Source organism: Chrysemys picta, chromosome 1, assembly GCF_011386835.1.
Source record: "Chrysemys picta bellii isolate R12L10 chromosome 1, ASM1138683v2, whole genome shotgun sequence".
In the NCBI taxonomy this organism is placed as follows: Eukaryota; Metazoa; Chordata; order Testudines; family Emydidae; genus Chrysemys; species Chrysemys picta.
In genome coordinates, this window is record NC_088791.1 from 353,297,133 (window position 1) to 353,318,927 (window position 21,795).

The window sequence follows — 21,795 nt, forward strand, 5'->3', positions numbered from 1 at the left end:
GCCACCAATGCCTTGTTTGCTTACTGTGATGTCAGCAGTGATGTCACAGGGCCCCGGGACCGGCAGGGTAGAAATTCTGCATGGGCAGGCGGCATCAGCAGCAGAAAGACCATGAGGGAACCCGCCAGGTGGTGAGTGAACCGAGGAGCAGGCCAACATCTGGCTGGAATGTGCGCTCTGGCTTTGGCTTCCAGCAGTACCACGGGGAGAGCAGACCAATTCCCCCTTCCCACCACTCCGCCCCGGAAGCCCGTAACGATAGCGGCAACAACGACCACCGCCGTACATCAGCCGAAAGGAATTGTCCCCCGTCACGTCCCATCTCCTTCTCCTGGTGCCTCTGCTCCCTGAGGAAGAACCAACGCGGAGCTCCTGGATCCCGGTCACCATGTCCGAAAGCCGACGAGCCCCCGGGGCTAACCAGGCAGCCATCACCGCCGAGTCCGGCGGCGTCCTCAAGGTGACGGTGAAGACCCTGAAGCAGAAGGAGCAGTTTGAGGTAGCAGAGAGCAGCACCATCCGGGCGTTTAAGGACGAGGTCGCCAAGCGCTTCAAGGCTCCCTCTGACCTGCTGGTGCTAATATTTGCTGGGAAGATCTTAAAGGACCAGGACACACTGAGCCAGCATGGAGTCCGCAGTGGATTCAGTATCCACCTTGTCATCCGGTCCCAAAAGAGGCCCCAGGACCACCCAGCTGAGCCGACGAATACTGCCACCCCACCGATGCCGTCCGCAAACAGCAGTGCTTCTAACCTGCTTGCCTGGGGGCGGGGCCCCGCTCTGCAGCACCTGGGCCTGAGCTACTCCAACGTGTCCGAGCTGCAGGGGCGCTTAGAAGAGCTGGTGGCCTCCAGCCGGGAGTTAGTGGCCCAGATCATGGAAAACCTCTTGTTTGAGATCATCAGTTCGGACCTGGATCTGAACACCATCAACAGCAACCCGTTCCTCTTGGGCTTCCTCATCGGGGTGACAGGCATGAGCATACTGGGTCTGGACCCAACCGATGTGTCAGATTTAATGAGCGAGGCCTCAGAGGCTGACGGTTCCATACAGAACTTGATGAGTGAGGTGGCACAGAATCCCATGGTGCAAAGCATCCTCACCAACACGGACCTGGTCCAGGAGATCCTTCTCTCCAACCCGCAGATGCAGCAGCTGGCCGAGCAAAACCCTGAGATTAATCACATTCTCCGCAACCCAGATTTCATCCGGGAAATGATTGAGGTCTCCAGCAGCCCGGCAATGCTGCAAGAAATTATCAGGAACCATGACCGAGCCTTGAGCAACCTGGAGAGCATCCCGGGTGGATACAGCGCCCTGCAGCAGCTGTACAGCGAGATAGAGGAACCAATGATGAACGCCGTGCAAGCCCAGTTTGGGAGCAACCCGGCTGAATCATTGGAGAATAACCCACCCTTGGGTGGGGCCAGTCTGCCAGCCCGGATGGAAAACAGAGACCCTTTACCAAACCCTTGGGCCACTCGGACGAACAGGGCCGGTGATATTGGGAATAACCATGATAGCAATCGTACTAGCCATAGCAGAGGGCAGAACTTCATTGTCCTAAATTTTGGGCCTGGAGCAGGCCCTGGGTTTGCCAACACAGGAGGAATTCAGAGTATGGTTCAGCAGCTAACAGGAAACCCAGAGTTCATGCAGAACATGGAGAGCGTGTTGTCCAATCCCAACGGCCCAGCACAGATGCTGCTGAATAATACCCACCTCTCCAATGATGGACGTTCTCGGCCTCAAGACGGAAGGACACACCATGTCCCTCTGGAGTTGGAGAGCGCTGAAATCGCCCCCTTACTGACCAGCCCTAGAGCCATGCAGGCTTTGTTACAGATTCAGCTGGGCTTGCAGACGCTCTCGGCCGAGGTCCCAGATTTTATCCTAGGGCTGGGGGACCGGGACGTGGAACTGGAGCTGGAAAGCATGGAAGGGTCCGTTCCCAGTAGCGAGACCGAGGAGGACGTGAGTCTAGCATCAGACAAGGATGAACCTGAAGGCCAAGAGTGCGTGGATCAGCAGAGGCCAGACGTCAGATTTGAGCGCCAAATGGAGCAGCTCAGAACAATGGGCTTCCAGGACCGGGAAGCGAATTTACAGGCTCTGATCGACACGGAAGGGGAAATCAATGCAGCCATTGAGATGCTAACAAAGTCCCAGCCAAGCAAGATATTGTAACGTGTTCATTTTGCCTGTTGTAATTCTGTCTTGTTACATACTAAAAACAGCTTGGTGCATATTAAGGTAGCGTGCAACGGCTTGCTTCCAAAGTGCTCCCTCTTTGCACGTGTTTCATGCAGGGCCTGCCCGTTGTGCTAGGCATGGCACGTACCACATAAGAGTCAGTCCCTGCTCCAAAGAGCTTCTGATCTAAAGAGATGGGACAGGCACAGGGTGGGGGAAAGGAAATGTTTTTATTTCCATGTTACAGAGGGAAATTGAGGGTGGGGGGTCCCAGAGCACAGGCCCCAGCCCAAGCCTGAATGTCTACACAGCAGTTTTTAGCCCTGCAGTCCAAGCCCTGCAAGTTTGAGTCAGCTGACCTGGGCCAACTGTGTAGATGTATGCTAAGTGACTTGACCCGGGTCATCCAGAAAGTCTGTGGCAGGGCCAGGAATTTGACCCAACTCTCCCGAGTCACCTAATCCAGCTCATGAATTGCACCCTTCCTTCGCCTGGCTCGGCAAGGGGTGTGATTTCCAACACTGGATTTGCTGTCACCGCTGTGTGACTTGGTTTCGTGTGACTCACGGTGCAGTCATTCCATTTGTTCTGCTTCAGAAGACCTAGTCCTCGTGGGAGGAGCAGCCCGACTAACGGGAATTGATCGGAGCCAGGATTGGGAAGCCAGGGTCACAGCCTCTAAGTGAAGTTTGCAAACAAGCTTCCAGTGTTAGTCATCTCTTTGCCCCCCAGCCCTGTATGCTGCTTGTAACCACCACTTCTGCTCCAACCACATCTGCCGCCCAGGGCTCCGGCCACAGCTCAATGCCTCCTTGGTCCCAGTGGCTCTAAGTTTCTCAGTCCAGTCCCCAGGAGACTCGGATTGATCGGGCAGCTGGGCATAGTGTGGAGACTGCACGGCTTGTGTTGGTTGGTGGGTTTTCTTTGGATTTCTAACAATGGGCGTGGGAGACACAAAGGGCCGATGCCTCTTGCGTATATTTCAAAATACAGCCATGAGACCTGATCTCCTCTAAGCCCCAGAGCAATCCGGTGTCATGAGAACGGCCACACTGGATCAGAGCAATGGTCCATCTAGCCCAGCACCCTGTCTACTAACAGGGGTTAGTGCCAGGTGCTTCCGAGGGAATGACCAGAGCAGGGCAGTTACCATATGATCCATTCCCTGTCATCCAGTCCCAGCTTCTGACACTGAGAGGCTTAGGGACACCCAGAGCGTGGGGCTGCGTCCCTGTCCATCCTGGCCAATAGCCATTGATGGACCTGTCCTCCATGAATTTATGTAATCCCTTATTGAGCCCAGTTATACTTTTGGCCTTCACAACATCCTCTGGCAATGAGTTCCACAGGTTGACAGTGCGTTGTGTGAAGAAATACTTCCTCCTGTTTGTTTCAAACCTGCTGCCTGTTAATGTCACTGGGTGACCCCCTCCCGGTTCATTGTGTGGAGGGGTAAATAACATTTTCCTCCCCAGGCAAGTCATTCCAGGTCTACCCGTTAACGGTGCTGCTGAGGTGGAGTAGCTCAAAGGACAGTTATGTAATGCCTGTAATGCCATCCCACAGCTGTTCTCAAACTTGGCCACCAGGGGCTTTTCTTGCAGCCACAGCCCCCTGGGCTGTTACTGGGGGGAAAGTAGCAGCCCCTCCCTGTTGCTCTTGGATGCACCGCCTTGGTGTTGGTTGCTGGGGCCGCCAGCAGTAGATGGCCCCTGCTCCCCCTGGGGCACAACACTGGGGGACCAGGCAGCCCGTGACTTCTCCACCTTCCTGGGGTGATGGGGTTCAGGCTTCGGGCTTCAGCCTTGGGGTGGCAGGGCAAAGGGGCGACAGGCTCTGACCACGAGGCTTTGGGCTCCAGCCCCCACCCACCCCCATTGCCCTTGGCTCTTGCTGCCTCCCCCGACCCCCCATCCAGGGCTTAATTTGTCCCCAGGCTTGCCAGGGCTGAGTCAGTCTACTGTGAAAAGCAACACTTGTATGCTTGTTAATATCGCTTTTCACAACAGCCTTAGCTGGCAATAAACCAATGACAATGATTTGGCCGTGTCTATGCACATATTTATTTGTCCTAAAGCTAATCAAGTATTTTAGGAAAATGTGTGAGAGCGGCCACCAGCAAGAGTTGGTGACCACACTCTGTGACCACCACAAATGTTGTCCTGAAAAACCCTGAAGAGACTGTCAAACCGGGGCTTGTTTCCTTATAAAACCTCTCCACGGGGAAAGGGAATAAGAGGGAGTGTTAAAAACGAAAGCCTCACCTCATACTTTCCATTGCAAAGGTTTTCACGCTTTCCCCCTCTTTTTTGGTGTCTTTAATAAAAGTAGACAGATTCGTAATGGTGGCTGTTACCCTGGGAGCCACCAGTGATAACTGGGCACAAAATCCTGGACTGCATTGAACTGTTTAATGCTGCAATGTTCATATACCCCTTAGCCCTAGGTGGGCCCCTTTTCAGCCCCCCAGTGGTCATCCAAAGCTCGGAATGAAATGTTCCTTGGATGCCCGCAGCGCCTTGCAGGGGGCAGATGGATTTGATGTGTCATGGAGACTTGCTCATCTGCACATGGTTAAACCGAATCGCCAGATGTGAGGGTAAGAAACAGGAAACAGATTGGGAGGATTCTGGGAAGAAGGATGGTCACTTTCCTCTGATCCAAAGTCAACTGAAGTCAATTTCAGTGGGCTTGGAATCAACATGTCGCTGACGGTCTAAGATTCAGCATGTCGGCTACACAGTCACTGAGCCACACCTTCCCCATCTGTAAAATGGGCACGGTGACACCACCCTCCCTTCCTGGACGTTTCTGAAGTATCACTCCAAGCATCTTCTGTATAAGGCGCTACATAGTTTACAAAAGCTCTTCTTCCCTGGGAGCTCTGCAGAAGAAAGAGCTCACATGGTTTTTATCGACCCCATGACAAGGAATGGAGTTTAGGTCTTCTCCTGCCCTCGCATTTGGCTAACCTTCCTTGGTGATTTTCATAGCAATCCCTAGGTGCCTGCAGTCAGGAGCCTACATAAGAAGCCTGATTTTCAAAACCACTGGGTCCCCCGGCCGCCCCCGGGGGCGTGAGTGAGAACAGCTGGGCGCTCGGCAGGAGCCGGACTTTATGTTTGACGATCTTGGCCTGATGCATAGGGTGACCAGATGTCCCGATTTTATAGGGACAGACCCGAATTTGGGGTCTTTTTCTTCGATAGGCTCCTATTACCCTCCACCCCCGTCCCGATTTTTTACACTGGCTGTCTGGTCACCCCACATGCCACGCAGCCTTGTCCCGCGGCGTGCAGCGATACTAGACACGTGCACAAGTCAGGTGAACTCCTGCTCCTGTTAATATTTAACGCTAGGATAAATGATACAGGCATTGCAGGCTGCAGCGCTGGAAAAGCGTCCGGACGGGGAGGAGGTGGTGAAGTCAGAGTTGCTACCGGGAGCTCCAGCAGTGGAAGGGCGGCACCCCGCTTCGCAGCTGTGACCCACGCGCTCCGTTTTCTGTCGCGTCAATCAGGCCAATCCAGATTACATTTAGATTCAAAGTAATTGGCTGTGCCCTGCTCTGGGGCATATGCAGATTGAAAACAAGCACAAAAACCCCACCAGGTCTATCAGAATCTCAGCAGGATACGCCAAAGGGCCCGCAGCAAAGGCAATTACACACCACAGCATTTTGCTAACAAAATAACCCCCAAACCGACACCCCTCCCCCAACCCAACAAAAAATGCTGGCAGCAGATGCTGCGGAGGGAGGGATAAGAGCACTGGAGGAGTGGGACAACCTGCCCCTCACCGAGATGGAATCCTGGTCTCTAGTCGACTTACGTTCTGAAGCACAGGGTTGAATTTCCCTGCCAACTGTTGAGTTGTCATTAGCTATGTGATGAAGTGGGGTGTTTCCCTTTGTTATGTTGCCTGTGAGTCTTACTGTCCTGTACTAATACGGTGTGTGCCTCAGTTTCCCTGTGTGCTGCACCAATGCCTAGCTGGTGGGAACTGGGTGTGTGACTTTTGCTGAGGCCCTCGGGGGCAGGTCAGGCTGCCCGATGCCCTTTGTAACCTGAGACCCAAGAGGGGGATGCGACCAGGTGACACTTTGCTGGGGAGGCAGGACAAAGCCCAGGGGAGGAGCCACGGCCATATTGGAGGCCAGGCAGCGGGGGCCAGGGCAGTCTGCTGTGGGGGACTTGGGGAGGGGGGAGTCCAGGGTGTCTGGCCCAGGATTCCCCCAAGATGGGCTTGGCTGAAAGTCACTGATTTCTCTGCTAACAAGCTCTGTTCTACGCTGTGATCCTGTCGACTAATAAACCTTCCGTTTTACACACTGGCTGAGAGTCACGGCTGACTGCGGCGTGGGGGTGCAGGGCCCTCTGGCTTCCCCAGGAGCCCGCCCGGGTGGACACGCTGTGGGAAGCGCCTGGTCAATGGGGGTGCTGAATGCTCTGAAGTCAGACCCAGGAAGGCCGAAGCCACGTAGGCTTCTTACCCTGGCAACAGTGGGCATACTACCCCAGAGTCCTGCCTGGCTTCATTTGGAGCAGCTCCAGTGCGTCGGCCCGGTGACTCCGGGACAAGCTATGATCCCTCCAGACCTTTTCAGTTTCACTCAGTGCCGCGTTGTTCTTGTGTTAGGAGACAGGGAGCGCAGCAGCTCCCAAGCGCCCGTCTCCAAACCATTCATTATTGTCTAGACTTTTATTTCATCGTTTGGGCCATGCTCCAACCTGCACATTTCATCCCCTGCCAGCTCCTGGCCCAAAGAATAACTCTGATTAACCAGCTGTCTTACCCTGGAGTCATAGAGGCCTCTAAAGGTGGGAGCTGGCCTAGCGTGTAACCCACTGGGGAGCGTGGATTAGGAGTCCCAAGCTGTGCCCAGCCACAGAGGACAGGAATCTGCTCCAGACCCACCCTGAGCGCCTGGGTCTTTAGCTCTCTGGGCGCCCGTGCCAGTGGGTACTATCTCACCAGCAGAGATGGCAGAACAGAGCCCAGGGCCCAGCACTTGGGGCTTGTCTGCACCGGGGTGTTGTTTGGTGGGATATATTTTTGCACAGAACCTTTTGTGGAATCACGCACCTGAAATAATTGCGTCCACACGGCCGGCTCCACCTACTTGCCGCTGAATCAGCGCGAACCTGTCGCCGCACTGACTCCATCCCCGTCGCAGCTCACAACAAAGGGGCCAGTTCATCTGAAAGAACCACAACGCGTTGGCACAAGTAATTTTCATGCAAAAAAATTCAATGCAAAACACACGCACACATGGACACACACGCACAGAGCCATGGAGACAAGCCTTGCGCGTGAGCTGCTGTGCCCAGGAGGGGGGTTTTGTCGAGAGGGAACAGACTCAGGCCCCAGGAAGCCTGTGCTTGGTTCCTCGCTCTGCCACAGGTTTACTCTGAGGCCTTGGGCAAGTCACTGAAGCAGAAATTTTCTACCTTGGACACTAATTTTGGGTGCCCGGACTTAAGGTCCCTCCTGTAGGTCACTTTTGGAAAATGTGGCCTTAATTTCTCTGTCCCTCAGATCTCCGTCTGTTACATGGAGACGCGAACCTTCCCTGCCTCACAAGGTGGGGGGCATGAGGACATAGTCACAGACACGTGGGAGGCATCCAGGTATTTGGGCACCTGCCTGCATGTTTAGGCACCAAGTACCTTTAAAAATCTGGCCTTCAGATACCACAGTGTTGGGGAACTAACTAGAGAGGCTAGTTAGCTAGTTAGCTTGGCTCGGTAGTTAGGACAGCTAGGTAGCTAGGATAGATAACAGGACCAAATCCACCTTGATATCAACAATGTTGAGAAACACTGATCTAGAGAGCTCAAACCATCCTGCAAGAGCCAATTAAAACTCGCCATCCTAGGATGCCGATAGGAAAGGAGTATGGAGAATTTGTGACTTACCCAAGAGAAAGTCACCAGCCACACTGAGAAAGGAGACCAGGTCTAGTGCCCCATCGGCTAGACTGCACAGCCTCCTTACGTGAGTATCAACCCCTTACATGATGATGATTATTCACTATTTGTATTATTGTAGTGCTTAGGAGCCGATGGACCAAAACCCCGCTGTGCTGGGTGCTGTACAAACACAGACCAAAAAGACAGTCCGTGCCCCAAGGAGCTCACAAGGTAGGTATGAGACAAGAGAGAAGAGATGGATACAGCCCGATGAGGAAACACAACATTGAGACAATACTGGTCAGCATGAAGGTCTCAGCACAGCAGCAATCTAAGCACTGGCAAGTTTTTTTGTAGCCTCACAGCAAAGGGGAGTTTTGAGGTGGGATTTGAAAGAGGGCCAGAAAGTGGGTTTGTGGATGTTGAGGGGGGAGTTCTCCCTTGTGTCCAGAGCAGCCCCCAGAATCAACGCGGTGGAGGGCCTGGCACAGCCCGGATCCTTCACATCCTGTGCTCGGGTTAGGCAACGCAGGAGCTTCCTACACAACCAACGCCGGGATAATTGCGCGGCAGGGTTGGGAGCTCGTGTCCAGCTGAAGAGAACAGGTGGTTTTGGGTCGTGGCCCTCCCCTGGAGATCCAGTAGTTAGGGACCTAAAAAGACCCTCTGATAATCAACCATGAAGACAAGCAGTGGAAGGAGAGACCAACTCCTCCATGGGTTCCTCTGCCCACCACTGTCCCTCCCTTGTGTGGCTGGAGCTTAGGCCATCAGTAAACAGATGGGTGCTACAAATGACAGCACGTCAATTACGGCTGGAGGCTAATATTTTAATAGGAAATTAATTTTTGAGAGCTGTAGGCCCGACAGACCAATGCTCATGGAGTAATGATCGCTGATAGTCACACTGCACCCTAAGCTTGCTTTGAACTCAGAGGCATTGATTCCCCACTGCTTGAAGAAAACTACTGCTCAGGACGCATCGTGATCAGCTTTAGTTTATAGCAAGAGAGAGTAACAAGAGTCCAAAGGACAGAGCCCCAACCAGCTTAGTCTTCAGAGCCAACAGCAAAAACAGAACGGCTAACGTGGCCAGGATGGCTGGGAGCCCAGTAGTTTGTCTATCGCAGCGTTGATGTCTCCACCAGCCTCTCTCAGAGCTTGTACGTTGGCTTCGTGGTTCAGGAAACCCATTACGTAGAGCTGCTCCAGCTGCTGCTGGAATTGGGCTTCGGGAGTTTGGGGAAGCGGGGGGCTTCCTTGACCAAGACCCTGCGCGATTTGCCCAATGTTACAGGGCTGGCACCCCGACTCAGCTGATCCTGGTGCTGGGGTTGCATTCTCACGTGGCTCAGAACCAGTCCTGGGTACTTCTCTGCCATCGGCAGGGCTCCCCGCTGCCCCTGAGCCAGGAGCGCTGCCTCGGGCGAACCTTAGCACCTCCATCCCCAGGGTCTGGAAACCCTGCTGAATCTGGATCAGAGCCTTGGTGGCTCTCGGGTTTGCCATCAGTAACAGCATGTCTGGGCTGCGCAGCAGCTGGAGGAGGGCTTGGAGCTCCCGTGCTACTTCTTGTTGGGGATGCGGGATACCAACGAACCGGGGGTTACTCAGCATGAAGTGCACGATGAGACTGGGGTTCTGGCTCAGGGCCTGCATTATATTCCTCATGTAGGGGACAGACAGGACGCTCTGGAAAGACAGGGCATTCCTGGGTTTCTCTTGCAAGGCGTTCTGCACTTCTGGCGGGTTACACATCCCAGCTGCGACTCCAGGTCCCCCAGGCGGCACCCAGGGGCTCTGCCCCATACTGCAGTTTGGGCTGTTGCTGACATGAATACCCCCAACGTCAGTGCCTTGGTTGCGATGGGGGATGCAACTCTGTGGACCAAACTGAGAGGCCCAAGGGTTCGGTAAAGGGTCTCTGTTTTCTGTGTGGGATGGTTGGCTGAGCCCCGCTGGGGGCGGCTTGTTCCGGGGTGGGTCACTCCCACACTGCGCCTCTGGTCTGTTCAGCGTTGGCGTCGGAGTATCAGGGAGCATTTGCCACAAGACTTTGTCTCCACCCAGCAGCATAGTCTGGCTCCTGTTTGTCAGTATTTCCTGCATCATCGCTGGGTTCCTAATGAACTCGATCATTTCTCGCAGGAGGGCTGGGTTGTTCCAGATGTGTCTGACCTCTGGATTCTGCTGCACAAACTGCTGGAAGAGGGGGTTTTCCCTTAAGAACCGTGTTATCAGGTCGGCGTTTGACAGCATGCTTTGGACAAAGGGATTTTCCAGAATCTGTAGCATCATCTCAGGGTTGACCACCAGCAGCTGCTGGAGCTCATTTAGGACACCTAAAATGCTGGGTGCGTTCCCACCTAGCACGCTCAGATCTGCCAGCCCAGCTGAGCCAGGAGCGCCTCTGCCCAGGGACGTGCCGTTGGGTGGTGCAGGGAGGGTGGCAGCATGCGTGCTGGCGTTCGTTTGCTGAGCTTCCTGGTCCTCTGCTCTCGTTTGTGGCCTGATGACGAGGTGGATGGTGAATCCATCATGGATCCCGGCTTGGCTGAGAGTATCTCGGTCGTTCACAATCTTCCCAGCAAAGATCAAGAGGAGCAGGTTGGTGGGAGCACGGAAGCGCTTGGCGATTTCGCCCCGAAAGTCGGCGATGGTGCTGTTCTCCCACACTGAAAACTCCTCCCTTTCCTTGAGGGTCTTCACCGTCACTTTGATGATCTGGGGCTCTGCAGCGGTGCCGCCAGAGCCCTGTCCATTTCCAGCCATGGCTAACACGATGCTGGTCCCTTCCCGAAAAGCAGAGAGACCAGAGACTTAGAGGGGCTGGGGATGTCTAGGGACCAAATCCAGAGCACTCATGTCAGCTGGTGCGCCGCCCCATGCTGCTCCCCTGCTCACAGCTTCCTAACCTCCTGGCTTGCCCGGTGGACTGTGACATCCCTGCTGATGTCACTGTGAGCAAGAAACCACATGGACACCTGCCTTATTCCCCGTGCATAGGCATAGGTAGAAGAGAGGTCCTGGAGGCCAAACGTAGCCTGCTAGGTAAGAAATTGAATCATAGAATCATAGAATATCAGAACTGGAAGGGACCTCAGGAGGTCATCTAGTCCAACCCCCTGCTCAAAGCAGGACCAATTCCCAACTAAATCATCCCAGCCAGGGCTTTGTCAAGCCTGACTTTAAAAGCCTCTAAGGAAGGAGATTCCACCACCTCCCTAGGTAACCCATTCCAGTGTTTCACCACCTTCCTAGTGAAAAAGTTTTTTCCTAATATCCAACTTAAACCTCCCCCACTGCAACTTGAGACCATTGCTCCTTGTTCTGTCATCAGGTGCCACTGAGAACAGTCTAGATCCATCCTCTTTGGAACCCCCTTTCAGGTAGTTGAAAGCAGCTATCAAATCCCCCCCCCCCATTCTTCTCTTCTGCAGACTAAACAATCCCAGTTCCCTCAGCCTCTCCTCATAAGTCATGTGCTCCAGCCCCTATCCAGACCCCACACGCTGTCTTTTTGTTGCCCTCCACTGGACTCTTTCCAATTTTTCCACATCCTTCTGATTTTCCCTCTGTGTGGTTCCTCGCTAGAACTTGGAAAGGTTAAAATGTCAGGCGTGCCCCGGCCTGCTGAGGAGGGCGCTGACCCCAGGGCTGGAACCCAACCTGTGAACACATATCCAGACCCCGCGCGCTGTCTCCCCGGCGTACGCCCTCCTGTGAGGCCCTGCGGTGGTGCTGCTGTAGGTGAGCCCTTCGCCCCCAGAAGCCAGTCTCCGGGGACGCCCGTCTCTCCGCTTTCTCTTTGCCGGCCAGTGGAGGATGCTGAGCTGTTGGGACTGCAGACACCCCAGTGGGGCAGACATGGGGGGAAAGGAGGGTCTGTAAAAATGTCCCCCACAAGAACCCAGAGTAGTTCTGTGCTGTGGGGAAAGCTGAGAGGGCGTGGACGGGTTGGATATGTCCATTCATTCCACCACCAGCCCCCACATGGGCAGGGGATGGGGAGTTTCTCTGGCCACTCCAGTCCCAGCTGTCTGTCACTTTGGGGATGAATTTTTCCATGCTGTTCAGACCCACTGGAAGACTCTGTCCACAGCCCGTCACAGGGCTGCCCTGGCATCATCTCCCTGTGCCTGGGAGAGGTGGGGTCAGGGCTCTGCCCATGGGCAGGGGTATATGGTCTGCAGCCACTACTGATGGCCCAGGATTTGGCTGCTCCCATCCCCACTGCTGCGTCTTCATCCAGGAAGATCTTTGGCATCGATTGGCTTCCCGAAAACCTCATGTGCCCTGCCTGGTCCCTCTGTGATGTCATAGCGGGATGTTTATGCCCCTCTGTGATGTCATAGCTGGATGTGTCTGCCACATCCCTCTATGATGTCAGGTGGATGTTCCTGGGGACATAATTAGCCTTCTTCCCTCTTTAAATTATTGACAACGTATGTGCAAAAAAAACCCTCGTGAGAATTTATGGGAGTAACAAGTGAACTGTAAGCACACGATAAAGCGAATGAGCTGCACCGGGGATGTTTAGGAAGCGTAAAAGCTCCATCGCTGGCCCCCAACAATAACTAGTCCCTACTGAGCGATGTTTCTGTGAGATGGGCAGGGGCATTTCTCACTGAATTGACATGCTGTAAATCCGTGATTCAGAAATATCCCATTGTTTCATTCCTATCATGTAAAGTATTGAAATGACTAAATCATATGATAGATTCATATAATAGAACAGTGCAAATGAAATGAACAAAAAAATAAAGTCAAACTGGAATGATTTTACCTCCTTTAAACAAAAAAGGCTGACATTAAATGAAACAAGAAAGTCGAAATGATTCATTTTGACACGTCTCCCTTGGAAATGTTATCAAATGGACACCGTCCTGTGGAGCGTTTTGGATCTGGAAAGGGCGTTTTCGGACAGGAAAGCGTCCCATGAGCACTGTGCCACCCGCTCTAGTGAATAGCCTTTCCGATGCAAACGGCATCACCACTCTGCAGCACTGTCCTCGCCTTCCCACTGCTCTTGCCAGTCCCTCAGTGCCAGCAATGGCAACTTTCACAGTGTCTACATAAGAACAGCCAGACTGAGTCAGACCAATTCCATCCGGCCCAGTCTCCTGTCTTCCGACAGTGGCCAGTGCCAGGGGCCCCAGAGGGAATGAACAGAACAGGGAATCAGCAAGTGATCCATCCTCTGTCGCCCATTCCCAGCTTCTGGCCAACAGAGGCTAGGGACACTGAAGGAACAGACATGGACACCGTGTAGAGTAGGGACGACAAATACAAGTTATGTCATGGGCCCATTGCATTGCAAAGTATTTCTGTCCATCTCCTTATTCCTCAAAGCTGTTTATCTGTTCTGGAATATACATAGCCAAGCAAAGTGCGGTCGCACATGCAACCCAATGGCACGTCTCTGTTTATTTGTCTGTCTGTAACGCGATGAAGTTTGAATGCTGCAGGCAATCAATACACAATTTCAAGGAATGTTCTAGCCATCAGCGGGTGAAGCCCTGTGGATGTTGGTGGCAATCAGCAAAACAGAAAAGGAGAAAAGGGGAACACAAGGAGGAGTCCTTGGCATCTGTTAGCAGAACCAGCAGCTTCAGCCACCTCGGGAATTGGCTCTAGATCAAAGCAGTGGTTGATGGCAGCCATACACACCTCCCAGCATAACAACTGCCCCCCGTCTCAGCTCAGGCCATCCAAAGCAGTTTCAAATATTGCCCCTTTGGAAGACTTCCCTGACAGACAGAGAGAAAAGAACTGAGAATGTGGGAGGGGGTGAACGGGGTCGGGGGATTTGCATGAATTCCCTTAAATAGGGGGTGGTACATAGTGAGCTTGTGGGGTGCAACAGAAGGACGCCTGGAGCCCCTGGTGTGTGCAAATTGCTCAATTTGCAGATGCAAAAAAGTGCACGGCCTCCCCCCAGTTACAGCTACTGTTAATCTACTGCTTTGAGATAGTGCTGACTTTTCTAAAGGTGACCCCTTTCACTGAGCAAGCCTGTGAGTGGAAACGCCCTTATAAATTAAAAATAAGTTTTTTATCTATTTAACACCATTATAAATGCTGGAGGCAAAGCGGCGTTTGGGGTGGAGGCTGACAGCTCGCAGCCCCCGACGCAAACAGGACAGACAGACGCCCCTGCTGCAGAACTGAATCGATTTACACCAGAAAGTTATAGATTTGAGAGGGGTCTTTCCTTCTCCCTATTTGCATTTTGTATTGAGGTGCCAGGCACTGCTCACACCCACTGGAAGCCACAGTCCCTGCCTCAAAAGACTGATTGACATTGACTGCCTTTAACATCTAAAACTGTAATTTAAAAACATAAGACAGTCGTTCTCAAACTTTTGTACTGATGACTCCATTCACAGAGCAAGCCTCGGAGTGCGGCCCCCCTTATAAATTAAAAACATGTTTTTTATCTATTTAACACCATTATAAATGCAGGAGGCAAAGCAGGATTGGGGTGGAGGCTGACAGCTCGCAACCCCTGTAATAGCCCCATGACCCCCTGAGTGTTCCCAACCCCCAGTTTGAGAACCCCTCACGTAAGAGGAGACAACAGAATCTTTTGCAGGCAACTGCCTATACACAGTTTGAATTGTTCTAGTATTTTATCATTGGAGAGGTTTGAATGTCCTCTGAGAAGATACGACGTTCAGCCAACTGCCCATTCAAAATTTGTCCAACAAAACCATATCTGACACAACTCCCAGTTCAGAGTAAGTCTCTGGAGAATATTCGGGAGATCCCCTTGCGAATCTCCTTTGTCTTCACGCTGTAAACAATTGGGTTTAACACAGGGGGGACAAAGAGGTAGGCATAGGACAGAAGAATATGCACAAGACGAGGGGCATTTCCCCCAAACCTGTGCATAATAGAGACAGCAATTATTGGGACATAAAAGAGTAAGACGGCACAGATGTGCGAGACGCAGGTGTTCAGGGCCGTGAGGCGCTGTTCATAGGATGCAATATTAAAAACAGACCTTAGAATCTTAACGTACGATAGGATGATGAACACTGAGTCTAAGCCGTAAGTGACGAGGATGGCAAATAATCCGTAGATGTTATTGATGATTGTGTCCGCACATGCCAGTCTCATCATATCTGGATGCAAACAGTAGGCGTGGGAGAGGACATTGCCTTTGCAGATTGGCAGCCGTTTAATCAGAAAGGGGAAAGGGAGGAGCATGCTGGTACTTTTAATCAAAACGGCCAGCCCGATTCTCACGATCCTGGGGTTGGTCAAGATGGCCGCGTAGCGCAGCGGGTCGCAGATGGCGACAAAGCGATCGAACGACATGGCCAGTAAAATCCCCGACTCCATGAAGGAAAAGGAGTGAATGAAAAACATCTGAGCCAGGCAGGCGTCGAACGCGACGTCTGTGACATCGAAGCAGAAGATGCCGAGCACCGTAGGCAGGGTCGACAGAGACATACCGAGGTCGTTGACTGACAGCATGCACAGGAACAAATACATGGGCTGATGGAGACGCCGCTCTGCCCAGATAATGCAGAGGACAGTGCAATTCCCTACAATGGCGGTGATGTAGACCACACAGAAAGGGATCGAGATCCAGTGGTGAGCAGCTTCATGGCCTGGGAAGCCGGTCAGTTGGAATGTGGGAGGATGGAAGCTGGTGCTATTGAAATCCACCATGATGAGCAGTCGCTGTCTCGGTCAGCTCCAACCCCCTGTGTAAATGCAAAATGAACCTGAGAGTTACCCCGAGGCCAGGTGACCGGGAAGGGAGCTGCAGTTCAGCATTGACTTGCAGAATCCCAGTGTACAAGGGCCCTCTCCTGCAAGCCTGGAGCTGCTCTCCCCAGGGAAATCAAGGAGGAGTTGTCCTGAATCCAGCCAGAGCCAGGGTCCAAGGATTCATTCCCAGCCCTAGCTCGTTCAAAGGGAACGAAGAGATTCTGCTCCCACAGTTCCGCTGTCCACAGTTCTAGAACGTTCCTCAGGAAGGAGGTTGGTGAATTGGTCACATTCAGAGGAGAAGTAAGGGGCACATTGTTAACAGCAAGGGAAATTAACCCTTCGCAAGGGCAGCTGTGAATTCCCCGTCCCTGGCAACGGAGACTGCTCTAGTTCACACAGGAATGAATTCAGGGCAGGTCTCTGGCCTGGGCAATGCAGCTGATCAGAGTGGTCCCTTCTGGCCATAAATCTATGAAGCTGGGCCAGCCTGCGAATAGCTCCTCTCCACCTCCCGTCCCTCTCATGCCGCCCTCCCCCAGACAGCAGCGGGACGGCTGGAAACCTGCGCGCCGGCTCTGACTCTGGCCCAGTGCGAAGTGTGGCAAGGCCATGACCCCTCCGTGCGTCTGAGCCCGGCCTCCCAGCTGGGCGCTGGGACTTCCCGCCTCGGACAGGGATGCCGCTAAAAGCAGAATCGGGACCTGCGTTTAACTGTGCTCTGCAGTACGCCCTACGACCGCCAGCCCTCTTAGACTCTTTGAGGCGGGGAAAGGACAGATTGATTATTGCTCATGAATGTTAATGTGATTCCGCAGCCCCAGGTGCACATCAGCACTTTACACAGGATGAAAGGGACAGGCCCCAGCCATGAGAACACACAGGTTGCAGGCTGGCCCCTGTGCTCCCCTACACACCGGCTGGGCAGTGCTGTGGAGCTCAGTACGGCTGGACAGCCCATAAACCTGGGCAGGATTTGTCCCTAAGGCTACATCTGTGCTGCAGGCCAGGGGGGTGATTCTCCTGCTCATGGACCCGCCCGTGCTAGCTTCCATCCAGCTGGAGCGAGGGGCGGGTGGCAGGGGCAGGGCTGAGCTGTGCCGAATACAAACCGACCTGCAACTGTGTGTGTGTGTCTGGGTGTGAGATTGTGTGTGTGTCTGTCTCTGTGTGTGCATCCATGTGAGTGTGTGTCTCTCTGTGTGTGTCTGTTTGTGTGAATGTGTCTGTGTCTGTCTGTCTGTCTGTCTCTGTGGTGAATTTATGTGTGTTTTTCTCTCTCTGTGTGTGTGTGTGTGTGTGAGAGAGAGAGAGAGAGAGAGAGAGAGAGAGAGAGAGACATTGTGTGTGTGTGTGTGTCTGTGTGGGACTGTATGTGTGTCTGTATGTGTGTGCGTGTCCATGTGTGTGTGTGTGTGTGTGTCTGTCTATCTCTGTGTGTGTGTGTTTGTGTAAATGTGTCTGTGTGTCTGTCTGCCTATCTGTCTCTGTGGTGAGTGTATTTGTGTCTTTCTGCATATGTGTGTGTCTATGTGAGAGAGAGAGATTGTGTGTGTGTGTGTGTGAGTGTGTGTCTGTGTGTGTGTGTGTGTCCGTGTGTGTGTCTGCCTCTGTGTGTGTGTGTGTGAATGTGTCTGTGTGTGTCTGTCTGTCTGTCTCTGTGGTGAGTGTATGTGTGTGTATGTGAGAGAGAGAGATTGTGTGTGAGTGCATGTATGCGTGTGTGTGTGTGTGTGTACGCGTGAAGGATTGAAGAAACCAAGTGTTGAGTGTATGTGTATGTGAGATCGAGAGATTGTGTGTGAGTGTCTGTGTGTGTGTGTCCGTGTGAGTGTCTCTCTGTCTCTGTGTGCGAGTGTATGTATGTGTGTGTATGCTTGTGTGTGTGCGTGTGTGTGCGTGAAATATGCTGAAATGTTCTCGTTAAGGTTTGAAGAAACAAAGTCCGGCCAGAAGGCAGAGGTGATGGGCTGGTGTTTAGCCAGGGAACAGCAAGAAGACCTTGATGAGATTTGACATTCCTGCAGTGTCCCGGTGCACCCCAGAGCCCCCCAGCTCACGCACGGCCCCCCAGGAGGCAGAGGACCATTGGCCAGAGGCAATGGGGCAAATCCCTCCTCTTAACCTCCTCTAAAACCATCCCCCTGCCCCTTTGCCCGCTGCCTGCTTCTCTGTCTCAGCGCCACGAGGGGCTGTGCTCACGGCGCTGCGTTTCATCCCATCCGTCCAGGAGGAAAAGCGTCCAGAGCTGCTAACAAGGAAGGGGCAGAATTTCAAAAGCAGAGATGAGAGTTAGGCACCTACGTTATCTCCTGCTAAATGGTGAAATCGATTTTAAAAGTGTCCTGATTATAAACTTTCTTAAAGCTTTATTGGACTCATATCTCCCCGTAAAACTCCAAATAGAGGTGTAAGGTCACCAACCCCCTTCTCTCAACTGCATCTGACTCACCAGGGTGGACGTGACGAAAATCTTCACCATCGAGGAAAAAAGCCTCTGGACCCAGCCTGCCCGGAGTATCCGCCACAGACTGCCAGGCACGGGAGAGTATTTATACTGTAGCCTTGCAGCAGCTCCTTGGGGGTCACACAGTCCACTGGGAACTCAAGCGGAGGCTGATGTTTGAACATGGGCTAATCAGGCAAAGAAGCCAGATACAGCAGCAAGAACTCTGTGACTTTTGCTGCTTGTATCCTTTATCCTACATGAGAACAGCAGAAAATAAGAATCACGAGGAGTCTGGTGGCAGCTTCAAGACTAACGGATTGAACAGATTCAAATCTGTTAGTCTTTAAGGTGCCACCGGACTCCTCGTTGGTTTTGTGGATACAGACTAACCCGGCTGCCCCTCGGATAGCAAATAAGAACGGCCACACTGACTCACACCAATTCCATCTAGCCCAGGATCCTGACTTGTGACAGTGGCCAGGGCCCAGGTGCTTCACAGGGAATGAACAGAACAGGGCAATGATCAATTGATCCATCTCCTGTCGTCTACTTCCAGCTTCTGGTGAGCAGGGGCCAGGGACATTCAGAGAATGGTTTTGCATCCCTGCCCAACCTGGCTAATAGCCATTGATGGACCTATCCTCCATGAACGTATCTAGTGCTTTTTTGAACCCTGTCATAGTTTTGGCCTTCACAACGTCCCCTGGCAATGAGTTCCACAGGCTGTACATTGTGCAAGAAGTACTTTCTTATGCTTTTTTTTAAACTTGCTCCCTATTAATTGAATTGGGTGACCCTCGTCTGTGTGTTATGAGAAGGAATAAATAGCATTTCCATATTTACTTTCCCGACACCAGTCATGATCTTATAGACTTCTATCATAGCCCCCCCGCTTACTTGTGACTTTTTCAGGTTGAAAAGTCCCAGTCTTTTTAGTTTCTCCTCATACGGAAACTGTTCCATACCCCTAATCATTTTTGTTGCCCTTCTCTGTACCTTTTCCAATTCTAATATATCTTTTTTTGAGATGAGGCGACCAGAACTGCATGCAGTATTCAAGGTGTGAGTATTCCAGGATTTATATAGAGGCAATATGATATTTTCTGTCTGATTATTTATCTCTTTCCTAATGGTTCCCAACAATCTGTTCGCTTTTTTGACTGTCACTGCACATTGAGTGGATGTTTTCAGAGAACTATCCCCAATGACTCCAAGATCTCTTTCTTGAGTGGTAACAGCTAATTTAGATCCCATCGTTTTATATGTATAGTTGAGATTATATTTTCAGATGTGCATTACTTTGCATTTATCTACATTAAATTTCATCTGCCATTGGGTTGCCCAGTCACTCAGTTTTGAGAGATCCTTTTGTAGCTCTTCGCAGTCAGCTTTGCACTTAACTATCTTGAGTAATTTTGTATCATCTGCAAACTTTGCCATATCACTGTTTTCCCCTTTTTTCCAGATCACTTCTGAATCTGTTGAACAGTAGTGGTCCCAATACAGACCCCTGGCGGACCCCACTATTTACCTCTCTCCCTTCTGAAAATTGACCATTTATTCCTAGCCTTTGTTTTCTGTCCATGTTACTGATCCGTGAGAGGACCTTCCTTCTTATCCCATGACAGCTCACTTTGCTTAAGAGCCTTTGATGAGGGACCTTGTCAAAGGCTTTCTGAAAGGCCAAGTCCATTATATCCTCTGGATCATCCTTGCCCACATATGTGTTGACGCCCTCAAAGAATTCTAGTAGATTGGTGAGGCATGATTTCCCTTTAGAAAAGGCATGTTGACACTTCCCCAACAAATCGTGGTCATCTATGTGTCTGAGAATTCTGTTCTTTACTATGGTTTCAACCATTTTTCCCAGTGCTGAAGTTAGCCTTAGCAGTCTGAAATTGCCAGAATTGCTTCTGGAGCCTTCTTTTAAAAATTGGTGTCACATTAGCTAGCCTCCAGTCATTTGGTACAGAAGCTGATTTAAATGATAGGTTACATACTACAGTTATCCCATGTGACCCGTGACCCCAGATCTACTCTCTAGAGAGACACAGTTACCCTGTGTCACGCCCAGTACAACATGGCTGGCACCCACATGGCCTATTGGATACTCAGTGAGCGTAAAGGGCAGGGGAGCCCACATGGTGTCCTAGAGACAAGGCAGATGTGGATGGGCACAAGGCCTTGCGGACCATGGGTCACAGAGTGGGAACTACAAGTCTGGCTCTCTGGATGGAAGGAAGCCATGAATAGGAACAGCCCTACACACACACACACACACACACACATACACACACACACACACACACACAAGGAACACAAGTCAGGTGTAAACGGGATTGGCCTTGGAGTGCCCTGTGGATGTGTGGCAGAGGTGAATTGGAGTGGCCCCCATGTCGCACCTTAGGCGCCCTGCATGTGTGTGTGAGCGGCTTTGCGGAGTACCTGGATCTGGGGCACTGCGGGATGGGGATGTCCCCTCTATAGCCCACCTTTGAGAACAAATGTGAGAATTTGGCTGTCTGGATGCACTGCATGTGAGAATGGGTCCCTCACCCCTAGCACCCAATGCCTGGGGCACGGGACTAGGCACAGCCCGGCTCTGCAGCCCTTTGTGTGCAGAGCTTCCAAACCCCATTGTAAGATGAGGGTGTAAAGTTTTGTTGTTTATTTATAGTGCCTGGCTCTCCTCCCTTCCCCCACCCCTCCGGGGCCACAGGTCCTGAGCAGTGAGAGACACAAACACACAGTAACAAGCAGACCTGCCCTAACACACACAAATGGGGGGAGGTGAAAGCGAGACTGAGTAGGGAAGAGAGGCACCCAAGGTCACAAAGCCAGTCACTGGCTGGGCTGTGATGTAGAACCCAGATCTCTGGGATCCCAGTCCAGTGTCCGGTGTCTGCTGCAAAGCAGCCTCCCAAAACCATCACTTTCCCCAGCAATCCACAGGCAGCACCAGCTCATCGGTTAAACCTTTCTATCTCCGTCCAATGACATGGTAGCGAGGGACTAGCATAGAGGGTCGCTGTCAATGCACCTCACACATGACTGAGGCTGTGACCGTCCCTGAGCCAGGCTGGACAGGTTTACTGGTTAGTTCTTCCAGCCCTTCCTTGGCTCTGCACCAGAGCAGTGTCCGGAGGGGCTCTCAGCCCTCGGCACCGGCTTATCAGCGCTCCAGCCCATGCTGTCGCTGCCTCCTGCCAGGGATCACTAGGTTGAAAACCATCAGGCCCACAGAGCAGGCAGCCACCGTCTGGCCCTGAACGTGTTGTAATTAACACCAGGTGGGGAGTTGACGCCAAAGGGCAGCATCTTTCAACTTAAATACCTGCGGGTGCTAAAAGAGGTCAGCGCGAGCCGTTGGGGAGTGTGCTGCACACTGGATGTTAGTTCATTTGTGTAATACATGGTCCTGATTTCCTAAATGTTAACAGCCCGGCCCATGTTAGATTGACAGTCACGGAGAAGCAGCCATGCACTGACTGAGGTACTGCCAGGGGAAAGACCATGTA

At 52.2% G+C, this 21,795-nt stretch overlaps 3 protein-coding genes across 3 annotated transcripts; 1 reads left to right on the forward strand and 2 right to left on the reverse strand.

Moving 5' to 3' along the window:
• The first annotated feature begins 2 nt into the window (after positions 1–2).
• On the forward strand, positions 3–2,188 carry LOC101941548 (ubiquilin-1-like). Its single transcript, XM_065587187.1, has one exon. It carries the CDS (start codon positions 389–391, stop codon positions 2,186–2,188), a length of 1,800 nt encoding a protein of 599 aa, XP_065443259.1. The 5' UTR covers positions 3–388.
• A 7,001-nt stretch (positions 2,189–9,189) lies between these two features.
• LOC101941826 (ubiquilin-1-like) lies at positions 9,190–10,878 on the reverse strand. The gene has a single exon (XM_042846773.2). The coding sequence runs from the start codon at positions 10,876–10,878 to the stop codon at positions 9,190–9,192; it is 1,689 nt and encodes a 562-aa protein (XP_042702707.2).
• Positions 10,879–14,841: 3,963 nt separating this feature from the next.
• On the reverse strand, positions 14,842–15,786 carry LOC101942097 (olfactory receptor 51I1-like). Its single transcript, XM_005290046.2, has one exon. It carries the CDS (start codon positions 15,784–15,786, stop codon positions 14,842–14,844), a length of 945 nt encoding a protein of 314 aa, XP_005290103.2.
• Positions 15,787–21,795: the final 6,009 nt, after the last annotated feature.

Excerpts from the sequence above, each read along its gene's own strand:
- LOC101941826 (XM_042846773.2), bottom strand. The coding sequence starts at position 10,878 with ATGGCTGGAAATGGACAGGGCTCTGGCGGCACCGCTGCAGAGCCCCAG.
- LOC101941548 (XM_065587187.1), top strand. The coding sequence starts at position 389 with ATGTCCGAAAGCCGACGAGCCCCCGGGGCTAACCAGGCAGCCATCACC.
- LOC101942097 (XM_005290046.2), bottom strand. The coding sequence starts at position 15,786 with ATGGTGGATTTCAATAGCACCAGCTTCCATCCTCCCACATTCCAACTG.